Raw genomic sequence first — 11,568 nt, forward strand, 5'->3', positions numbered from 1 at the left:
TACTCTAATCAATCACTCCAGCTTAGAAAACTAGCCAAAATGTAATGACTTTCACCAAGTATGATATTAATCTATAACTATTTAGAGAAAAATATTTAATTCTTTTAATGTTTGGCGACGGTTTTATCTGCGTCTCTGAAGAGATTTTTCGCGCGGATTGTATTTTGAGCGCGAGAGGATGACTGCGCGCAGCTCACGTGACGTGCCTGAAGATGCACTTAATATAAATTATTAGACTAGTGAAATCATAGGTCTTTAACTGAAACGTAAGCTATTAATCATAAAAATTAGGTTATATACATTTTCTTACCAAGAAACTGAGTAAAAAAAGTAGTTTTATTTTACAGTTCACATTTTAATACAAAAAGAAATGTAAAAAAAGAGAAAAAAAGAAAGAAAATGAAAACAATACAAATGTATCACATTCAAAGTCAAAAAGCCTGTTAACTTAAGTAATATAGAGTGTAATGTACAGTTGCCAATGTACAGCTTAGTTTTCATACAAAACATATGTGCAGTGTTCAATATTTCTGTACCAAAAGACAGATAATTCATATGCAGGTCAAATATCAAACTTCTCTTCACATACATAATGTCCATTTTCCTCATAATCGTCTCGTGTGACCACCATCTCTTCAAAGTCAGGATTTTCAGCCAATAACTTCCCTCCTTCCCATGGGTAGCAAATAGGGCTGCAAACAAAAGTGAAATATTCAGTAAAGAATAACCAGACAAAATGTCAATAAATTTTTCAGAACTCTCAAAACATACTTCTGTGGCAGAACGACAGAAACTTCATATTCTACGGGAGCGAGTGCACGGACTTCTTTGTAAACCCGATCTCTGAATCCAGGGAACAATGTGTTGCCGCCAGTAAGAACAATGTTCTTATAGAAGTGGGATTGCATCTCTGGACATAAAAAGTAGGCATATATTAGAGTACTTAAAATGAAATAACATTTTAAACCATAAATACATCTTATGCCAGATGAAATCTACCTTCCGGCATGTTGTTAATGGAGTTGACCAAAGCCTCAGGTATGCCCATCTCCTGAATGCCGATGTCAGAGGGGTGAAAGAGCATCTCTGGGACAGCAAACCTCTCATTGGTGAGCCGCAAAATCTGCTCCCCCGTCTTATATTTTCCAGTAAAATTCATCTCCTCTCGAGGCTGCAGCACAAAGAAAAAAAAAAGCTGTATTAGTAAAAGACAAAGTGTACTGTTTTATTTTTTTCATAGTATGCCAAATGGTTTACCTTGCAAAATCCCTTTTTGATAGAGCTGAAATCTGGCAGCACATAGTCTTTCATGACCGTATTATCTTCTCCTTTAAATCTGTCAAATCACCAGAATTATTTATACTACATATACACTACTGTCCATAAAGTTTGGGGTTGGTAAGATTTTTTTTTAAGAAGGGACAGTTCATCCAAAAAACGGAAATTCTGTCATTAATTACTCACCCTCATGTCGTTCCAAACCTGTACGACCTTTGTTCATCTTCGGAACACAAATGAAGATCTTTGATGAAATCTGAGAGATTTCTGTCCCTCCATTGACAGCTGCGCAACTACCACTTTAACGCTTCAAAAAGTTCATAAAGAGATTAAAACTAATCCATATGAATTGAGTGGTTTAGTCCAAATTTTCTGAATAGACTTGATCGCTTTATGTGATGAACATTGAATTTAGGCTTTCATTCCTATTTAAACATTGATCAGCAAACATAAACAGAAGCTCAACCAGCTTGACACTCGAGAACAAACCTCTTGCTGAAGCTCAAACGTACTGCGTAACACGAGAATGAACCTCATTAGTTCTCACACGTCAAGTGAACATGCTTTTGCTTCCGTTTACCACAACTGATGTGCGAGTTGATCAATGTTTATATGTGAATAAAAGCCTAAATTCAAGCTGTTCATTATACATAGCGATGACTATCAATGGAGGCACAGAAAGCTTTCAGATTTCATCAAAAAGATCTTAATTTTTGTTCCAAAGATGAACAAAAGTCTTACGGGTTTGAAACGACATGAGGGTGAGTAATGAATGACAGAATTTTCATTTTTGGATGAACTAACCCTTTAATGTTTTTGAAAGAGGGCTATTATGCTCACCAAGGCTATATTTATTTGATCAAAAATACAGTAAAAACTGTAATATTGGGAAATATTATTACAATTTAAACTACAATTTACAATACATTTAAATAGGAGACAATGTATTCCTGTGATCAAAGACACAAACTTACTGTGCAATCTCCAAGTCCTTGTAGAAATCCTGAGACACATAACACACATCCTCCTTGACCTGGTTGATCACATGGGTCTCATCCATCACATGCAGCTGCCTTTAAGACAAAGATTGACAAGCTCAAGGAGAAATCTGCTCTAAGGAAGAAACACCAAAGAATTTCCCTACTCAAATGGTGGCAAGTGTACCTGTATGAAATGGTCTCCTTCAAATGGTTGGTGAGCAGCTTTCCTCCTACATTTATTCTAGGAAGTGCACAGAGACTTATGAAATGTTCAGCGTTAATATGACTTATATGGCGAATGAGCAACTCACCTGCAAATGCCCTCTTTCATCTTTCTTCCCCTGCAATAAGGAATGATGTGTGTGAAGGAGAAGCCGCTGTCCACCACAATGCAACACAGCTCAGAGTTTTTCTCATGGAAGTATCGATGAGCACTCAATGACCCAGCTGTATAAAAAAAATAAACATAATAAAAGATTTTACATCCAAGTAGGCTGCATCTTAGTACACTAAACTTACCACTAATTCTGAGGGCTGACTGGAACTGATATTCTTCGAATAAAATCTCATTCATGGATTCTTGAATTGAGGTGAAGTTGAAGTACGGTTCTGTTATCACAATGTTGGTATCAGCAAAGTCCACCTGCAAATGTGTTGTATGTGCTCAATATATCATACTGTACAATTATGAAGCAGAAAATGTGATAGGTTTGTAATCATTCAAGTACCTTAAACATCTCCTTTCCAAACAGATGATCCCAGACTTTACGCTGCACATCCCAGTTCACAAGGTAACCCTAATATAGATGCAGACGAGATGAAGTAAGACACAATACGATTTATATAGAATGCAGTGAAGTTTATAATTCATATCGATGCAATACCTTTTGAAACGGGAGGATATAGAAGAGTCCAGACGGGTCTTTGATTTCATCCAGCTGATTGGCAGTGAAAGTTTTCAACCTGGAGGTCTTCGAACGGAATTGGCAATTTGGGATAACACTAATAGGGAAAAAAATCGGTATGTATCTCAACATAACTACAATACGTTTTACATAACAAGAAAATGCATAATAAAAACACTATACCTGACTTTCTCATGGCTGTAACCGATTTTGGCAAAGTACGCACCATTATCCAGTACGAGCGTTGCCATTTTTACATCTGTTATTCAAACGAACTGGTTTAAATCACAAGATGAGAAAGTCAATTGCGTTAAGGTACAAATTATTAATCAAACTGCATTTAATTGAATGGTCTAAATAAACATTGAATCAGCTAAATGATCATGCCGCTCTATGGGCGTCTTATTCTATATTTCAGATGCTAGAAATCTAAAAACACTGAATGCTCACTGCCCCCTACTGTATGGGAGATTATTAGTGTGCGAGTACATCATAAAAAAAACTGACAACATTGTAAATTTAACATTTATTGTACCTTTTGGGGGAAATAGAATTCATCTCTAAAATACTGCAGATCACCATAATTACATACAATTATACAAAACAGACGACACAAATAAAGAGAAGGTCACAATCGAAGACTAATAAAGCACAGCAGCATCCAAGCTCCCTTGTTAGATTAATTTCATCAGTTATTTGAAATGCTCCAGTTAATATTTTTTCTTGGCACAGTTCCCAGTACATTTTGCAGGTCCTCTAAAAAGACAAGTCGATCAGTGGAGCCGCGTTCTCAGTGTTTTCCTTCTTGTCCTCTGGACTCCACTTTATAAGAGGCGAACTCAGGTCAATTAACTGGGGGATTACAAATGAATATGTCATTTAAATAAACAGTATACATGAATAACGCAAGCAATATAAGAATTTACACTACAGTTCAAAAGCTGGTGTCTGAGGCCTGGTTTCACAGACAGGGCTTAGATTAAGCCAGGATTTAGGCCTTTGTTCAATTAGGACATTTGAGTAGTTTGAGTAGTTGAGAAGTCAGACATTTTTACTGAATATTTGATTAAATAAACGCAAACTTGATGAGCATAAGAGACTTCTTTCAAAAACGTTACCTACCCCAAACTTTTGAACGATACAGTGTATATGAAATGTCCTCTCACCTGTCCTCCCCAGGGCTTTGCAGAGGAGGTTTTGATCAGGTCTGGGGTGTTGGAGAGATCAATCAGCAGCTTCTCCGACAGCTGAAGTGCTGGTGCAGGGGCGTCCACAAGCAAAACCTACAATTGCAACATTTTCAGATCTGTTTAAGTTTTTCTAGCAAATTTGATCTAAAAATCGATTCAAATTGAGTTTATTTTACCTCTTTAACATCCTTTTTCTCCTTGTTCTTGAGCAGGTTGTGTTTTTGGCTGTCGACTGTGTTTGGAAGTGTTGGGGGTTTCACGTCGACCTGAGGAGGCTCTGGATCACATGTCGAAGGCTCAGAGGGATTCTCCACAGCTGCTGGCTCACAGGTAGGAGGTCCTTCAGGCTCATCCTCCAAATTAAAGACCAGGGAGCAGGGCTGGAGGTCAGCTGGAGGGCAGGTCTCCTCATTTGACACTGAGGTTTGCTCATCTTCCTGCTTCTCAGTTTCCTTCATGTGGTCTGGGCTGCATAGATAGACAGTTTGACTTTGATTTCTACTTATACAGAGAATGAGACAAGCTATAGATTAACTGAAGTATCTTAGAAGCCCATAAAGTAGCACCTTGGATGAGTGGCCACTTGGCTGGAGGCCGATGAGCGCTCTGTGAGCTGGGAAGGTTTACTTAGGCGTGACACGCTCTTGGGTGTGAGAGCAGGGATGCCAGAGATACGACGGTTGACTGGGGTGGGAAGAGCCGAGGGTCTCCGCAGTTTACCGCCCATAGCCGAGGGCGTCAGGAGGCCCGCAAGATTATCAGGAATACTGCCAAAACATGTATCAGAGTTAAGAGAATCCTTTAAAAGAAATGGAATGATGTTCTGAGAAAATATTACTATATTACCTATCCACACTGCAAGCAGATAATAATTTCTTTGGCTTCATGATACGAGGAACGTCGGGCGAGGAGGAAACTGTAAAATCAATAGAAGTTAACATGACTGAATGCAATAATGTCCTGGTTAAACCCCATAAAAACATGTTCAGGGCACATTTCACCTCAAAATCAAAATGAAAAAATTAGGAAATTATATTCAACATAAAAATAACTCTCTGTAGGTCCATTAAGATTTTTTTTTTGCATTGTGAGATTATTTTCATAAAATAAAATACACTTTTTTGTTGCAAATTCTCATTGTAATAAATACTTTAAATACAATATTTTAGTAAGGTAATATGTATTAAATTAAATATAGAAATTATAAACAAATTTGTATGTGTGTGTAAAAATAATATTTTAATATGAATAAATTTAAAAAGTCACTGTAAACATATATTGGGTATTTGTACAGCATTTCATTATTATTATTATTATTTTTAATTATTACAGTAAAGAGAATTTGTGAATAAAATGTCTTAAATGGTCAAGAAAACAATTTCAAGCAAAAAATCTTGATGGTCTAAAAAAAAAAAAGCTTAATTTTCCATATGCTAATTTATTTATATATATATATATATATATATATATATATATATATATATATATATATATATATATATATATATATATATATATATATATATATTTTTTTTTTTTTTTTTTTTTTTTTTAGTGTGAAGTGCTCTTGACACAGGTTGAGTGAGATTCATCCTAACAGTTTCTATACATTAACACGATTATGTTTTTCCTCACCCTCGGATTTGTGAACTCCCTTCAGGTAGTTAGTGGGTGTTGGCACCACTGGGACCTTGAGTTTAGGGTTTCCCCGTAGAGCACTTCCAATCTTAGCATTAGATGCAGAGATGCTGGAAATGGTGGTCTTTTCAGCAGTAGTCTTTGCTGGGGTATGAAACTGTGGAGGTGGGAATGGGTCCGTTTTCTTAATGGGCGTAGCTTTGACAGGCCTGGGGAGAAGTTCAGATGCTCTCCTCCCCTGTGTAGAGATGGAGGTCCGTTTGCTGACGGGGGGCTCTGGGTTTCTGGTAACAACAGAGGATTTGCGGCTAGAACTGGGCAACCTGCTCATACTGCTGTGTGAACGAGCACCGATGCTGTTAGTGCTGGAGTTCAAGGATGAATTGAGTTTGGCTGGTGAGAGAAGGAGTTGATGTATGTAAATAACCAGCAGATGGCAGTAGATACATAAGTTGCATTAAGGTGCATCACTTGATTAGCCTGGCAAGCCAGACCTACATCAAGATGTTGGGTCTGGCAACTCTCCATAGACACGGCTCAATCCGAGGGGCGGGATAAACGTCTGTCTTTCAAATTCCCTCTGCACGCAATAGGACAGCGCTTCACCCAACCAGAGCGTTTTCCCAACAGCGGAGCTAGTTGATAGATTCAACTTTTGCCATATCTGGCCGGCAAAACTACGAACACATCTTCCTTTTTTTAAGAATGACTTAAGTGCCGTTCTTTGCTCTTTTCTCAAAGAAGAACTTAACTCCAAGTCCTCCAGAGTCGCGGCCAAAGCCGATTCGAAAGACTGTTCTCCAGCAGCAGCCGCCATTCTTTGTTTTCAAGTGGCAGGTAACCGTCGCAACTCTGTCGTCATTATGTTAAGCCCGCCCCGCCTACTCTATACACGACGTGATTGGCCTGACCCAATTTAGGTTTTTACAGCTCGAAAGTCAATGGAGAGTTGCTAGACTACCCTGGCTGCAAAATACATTTTGCTGCCGCTAGGGTGCGTCTAGATTTCTAGGCTATCACTTGATCACAATGAAATCAAATTCAATCACATTTTCTTTTCAAAACTACATCTACGTAGGCTTGTAAACAATTAAATCATAAGAAAATGAACAAATAAATAATTTTGAATGCCTCACATGGATTTAGGCATCACAGCATTATAATGTAAAGCATGAAAAATTGACACTCATTTAAAAATTTGCTAAAGATCATTATAACCTATTGAATTATTAAAAACTATAAGTTGATGGCAAAGGTCACCTTTGCTTCCCGGGGAGATAGTTAGACTAGAGTTGATGCTGGACACAGAAGACGACGAGGACGAGGTGTTTCTCCTCCTGTCCACAACTCTAGAGCTCTGAAGTGAAGGAGCTTTAAGAGCAGACGGAGCTCGCATTTCTGTCTGAAGGATATTGAAAAATGTTTAAATACATAAATACATTTTATTCTGCATAGTCAACCAACTACCTGAATCATGCATCCTCCAATATTAGTGGTAAATTGCACTAAATTACAAAACAAGCCTATTGTGCATTTTAAACACTGCTGTTTAAAAGTCTGGTGTCAGAAAAGATATGCTTAAAGATATCAATACTTTTATTCAGAAAGGATGCATTAAAATTTGATCAAAAGTGACAGTAAAGATTTCCATTTCAAATAAATGCTGTTCTTTTGAAATAACTATTTATCAAAGAGTCCTGAAAAAAAGTGTATCACTGTATCCACATAAATATTAATGCTTTTTAATGGTTTCCTTTTCCTTTAGTGTGTAATGTATCTGTTTGTGCATGTATACGATCTGCAAAGATATACAAATGGCGCTTTCCCACTGCATGGGGGGTTTTCCACTGTCAACAGTACCTAGTACTTTTTTTAGTCACTACCAGCGTCATTGGATTTGCTTCATTTGGATTTGGTGCAACCCCAGCCTCGATCCAAGTTTAGATATTACTACCTCAAACGTACAAGTCACAATGTAAAATATTGCCGCAAAGAGAGAAGACGAGGCTTCAGTGAATTGTAATCTTGTCATCAAGTCACGCAGACGCTGATGCGAAAGCACTTTTTCTTTCAGAGGTTAAGATTTATTTCTAAGATCTATTTCTGTTCCTGAGCAGTACAACCCAAAAGTTTGCTTGTGCACAGCGCTTTTTACAGAGGACTGCTTCCTGAACCTGGGAGAGCACAGCACAGGCTATATACAAAGACTACTTACCACTGTTAAAGGGATAGTTCACCCAAAAATGAAAATTCTGTCATCATTTACTCTCCCTCAAGTTGTTCCAAACCTGTAACAATTTCTTTCTTCTGCTGAACACAAAAGAAGATATTTTGAAGAAAGTCGGTAACCAAACGACTGATGGACCCCATTGACTTCCATAGTAGGAAAAAAAAATGGGGACCAGCAACTGTTTAATTACCAACCTTCTTTAAAATATCTTCTTTTGTTTTAGCAGAAGAAAGGAAATCATACAGGTTTGGAACAACTTAAGGGAGAGTAAATGATGACAGATTTTTCATTTTTGGGTGAACTATCCCTTTAAACATTATGATCAAGTCATGCTTGCAAAGTTGGTAAAGTACGGTAAAACTGACATTATTATTACCTGCGTGTTTACAAATCGTTTAGAAGCTGAAGCTTGTGATTATGGTGAGGGGCATTACATATCTGACACACGCTTGAGGTGTTCGGCCAATCACAACGCACTGGGTCAGCTGGCCAATCAGAGCACCGAACTTTTTGGAAGGAGAGGGTTTGTAGAAATCAGCTTTGTATTTTTGATCAAATAAATGCAGCCTTGTAGAGCATAACAGAATTCTATCAAAAATAATAATAAAATCTTACTAACCCCTGACATTTAAACAGTGATGTATGACCATTATCAACAATTCTTGTAGTATAAAACAACATACAACAACGACAGGTCCTTTTACCTTGTTCCGGGCTGGAATGCTGCTTCTTCCGTGCAAACTAGTGTTAAAAGAGGAATCGCTGACATCAGAAGCAACACTGGTGGTATCAGAGAGAAGGTCTTCAGAAGAACCAGCTATACTTGTGTTTCTACTGCTAGGACTGCGCTTCAGCCCAAAATTACCCTGAAAGACATTGAAAAACTCAAAATAAATCTCATATGTCAAACTGTAATGGTGTATAAATAAATGGAGAGAAGTATTAATACTTTGCTGGGAGGAGGAAGCCTAGTTTTAGTGGCTGCTGGCAGTTTTGTGTTGGAGGAAAGTCGTGAGTTCCTTTGGGCTGTGGGTTTGCTGGGTAACACCCCACTACTAGGCACAAGGGCTTTGCCTCTAGAAGCCATTTTAGGCTGCGTCACAACAGTCCTGACTGGACTCGACGTACTGAGACGTGGCTTGCCAAACCTGGCCATCCCGTTAGACTTCAGCATTTGCTTCTGAATGGCGGGTGGAAGCTGCTTCATCGGGCTGTCCTGCACAAGAAAGGTCTCTCTTTTGATGGGACTCAAAACAACAGCTGGCTTGATGAACATGCTCAGTTTGGCTGTTGTGTCCTCCTCGAACGCCTCAGCTTGGCACGAGGACACTGCGCTGCTCTCGGCTGAAGAGTCAGTGATGGTTTGCTCGAGGTGGCTGGCGACCAGATGAGCTTCTTTGCAGATTTCATCAAACTTCTCTCCTGTGAGGGGGCTCCAGCTGGCCTGTTCTCCCAGAGATGGGCCGGTGCTCACACTGTCCTTCATGTGAATCTCCACTCCATGAGAAATGCATTTCTCTTTATGACCAACCGGACCCACGAAGACCTCATCCTCAACATCATAATCTCCTTTAGAGCTATGAGAGAACATTTCCATAGGACATTATAATTCATATTGTTGCCACATTAACATTGTAATGGCTATGGGAGTTAAACTAGTTTTTTTTTTAGTATTAATACTATATTTTGTTGAAATAGCTTTTATTTTTATATTTTCAGTTTTCTTTTTTAATGTAAGGTCATGTTTGAGTAATTTTGTTATGTACTTATGTCATTTTTATTACATTTTCTTTTTCTATTTGACTTTTTTTTTCAGTTTTTAATTCTAACTTTCATTTTTTAAGTTTAATTTTGTTCTCTAGTATTTATATTTTATTTTATATCACAATTAACAAATTATTTTTAATAGTTTTAGTTAACAATAACAACACTGCCTTAAATTAAACACTGAAAACAAACCTTGCAGGTGACAATGAAACATCAAAGTCAAATTTCTCCTCAGCCAGTGAAACAAAATCTAGAAGTAAAAAACACACAGTTTTAACCACTGATAAAATTGTTAAAATGTGTTTAAACATGCCAAATCAGTGTTTATTTTCTTTAGCTTGTTATACTACACTTACAAAAAAGTACAAATACTGTGGTGTTTCTAGCATGTACCAATTTAATGTTGTTGTTGTTTTCTGGCAAGTACCATAGTACCACTACAGTACTTTTTTGTAAGGTTAGTTTATAGTTTATAGACATATAGTGATCAGATAAAACGTCATTACCACTGTGAGTGATTGATGCCATCTTCAGCCAGGAAGGAAAACAAATGGAGGCCACAGTCCTGCTAACATCAGTTTACAGTTAATGTGGTTCCACTTTTTGATTAAAACACGTTTGAAACACCAAAAAGTACATTTTAACCCAAATGCAGTTTAAAATACTCGAAATAAAACGAACGGTACTCAATAAAACGAGCACTTTATCTTATAACTAACCAATACATAAACATAATAGAAGTCGTGGAAGCTCATGGATTCACACGGTTTAATCAATCACCGATGCTATTCTAATTTAATCTTAAAAACAGATGATAAACATTTACAACAGCCAAAATACTTACTGTTCGCTTGCAGTACAGGGGTTATATTTATTAATCTTAATGTTGTTGTCTGTTCACAAAAAATAAATGGCACTTGCGATCTGTTTCCACATTTCAAATTTCGTGGCCACTGGCCAGTCTGATTTCGAAGATCACGTGACAGGAATCCTGCGACAGGATTGGTGGAGCAAGTTTCCGGAACGCAGCCGTCGTCATGTTGACGTTGAGCAATGCGCAGAACAAAATCTAATGACTACTTAATGGGATAATCCACCCAAAACTAAAAATTTTAACATTTCTAAATTGCTAATTGCTATGCTAAAACTTCTGTCATCACTTACTCGCCCTCATGTTGTTCCAAACCATGTTCCAAACCTGAATGGGTGTTCTTTCTTCTGTTGAACACACCTTAACATTTCTTGTTTTGTGTTCAACAGAACAAAGAAACTCATACAGGTTTAGAACGACATAAGCTTGAGTAAGATGACAGAATAGAATTTTTTGGGTGAACCCTTTAATTGAAAATGTGTATAACCATGTTTATGCTATTTTACTTGAATAACTTGAATAAGTCACTAACAAACATAATGCTTAAGAAATTAGTAGTTCATGTATATTTAAATATGAATATGAAGCAATGACATTTCTAATTTAGTTTAATGCACATTAATGCTATTATATAATGTCATAATGCTCATATAAATGTGGAGTGTGTATTCTAAAACCAAGATCCAAATTAAAACCAATGATTAGGTTA

The 11,568-nt window shown here is 37.4% G+C and overlaps 2 protein-coding genes across 3 annotated transcripts; both read right to left on the reverse strand.

Moving 5' to 3' along the window:
* Positions 1–307: 307 nt before the first annotated feature.
* actr6 (actin related protein 6) lies at positions 308–3,617 on the reverse strand. 2 transcript variants are annotated; one of them, XM_081356803.1, is made up of 11 exons: positions 3,347–3,617; positions 3,143–3,260; positions 2,987–3,055; positions 2,778–2,901; positions 2,570–2,705; positions 2,443–2,499; positions 2,253–2,351; positions 1,258–1,336; positions 1,000–1,171; positions 772–910; positions 308–692 (listed from the first exon to the last, which is right to left on the reverse strand). In XM_081356803.1, exons 1-11 carry the CDS (start codon positions 3,412–3,414, stop codon positions 563–565), a joined length of 1,191 nt encoding a protein of 396 aa, XP_081212929.1. In that variant the 5' UTR covers positions 3,415–3,617; the 3' UTR covers positions 308–562. The 2 variants fall into 2 exon arrangements, with proteins under 2 accessions (XP_081212929.1, XP_081212928.1); XM_081356802.1 differs by having other exon boundaries at positions 318–692; positions 2,570–2,901; positions 3,347–3,594.
* Positions 3,618–3,676: 59 nt separating this feature from the next.
* Positions 3,677–11,200, reverse strand: gtse1 (G-2 and S-phase expressed 1). The gene is made up of 12 exons (XM_081356804.1): positions 10,833–11,200; positions 10,495–10,556; positions 10,181–10,238; positions 9,171–9,798; positions 8,926–9,087; positions 7,252–7,393; positions 5,989–6,384; positions 5,200–5,269; positions 4,920–5,120; positions 4,530–4,821; positions 4,330–4,446; positions 3,677–4,015 (listed from the first exon to the last, which is right to left on the reverse strand). The coding sequence occupies exons 2-12, from the start codon at positions 10,514–10,516 to the stop codon at positions 3,920–3,922; spliced, it is 2,184 nt and encodes a 727-aa protein (XP_081212930.1). The 5' UTR covers positions 10,517–10,556; positions 10,833–11,200; the 3' UTR covers positions 3,677–3,919.
* Between the last annotated feature and the right edge of the window lie 368 nt (positions 11,201–11,568).

The sequence above is a fragment of the Scardinius erythrophthalmus genome, assembly GCF_964197995.2.
Source record: "Scardinius erythrophthalmus genome assembly, chromosome: 24".
In the NCBI taxonomy this organism is placed as follows: Eukaryota; Metazoa; Chordata; class Actinopteri; order Cypriniformes; family Leuciscidae; genus Scardinius; species Scardinius erythrophthalmus.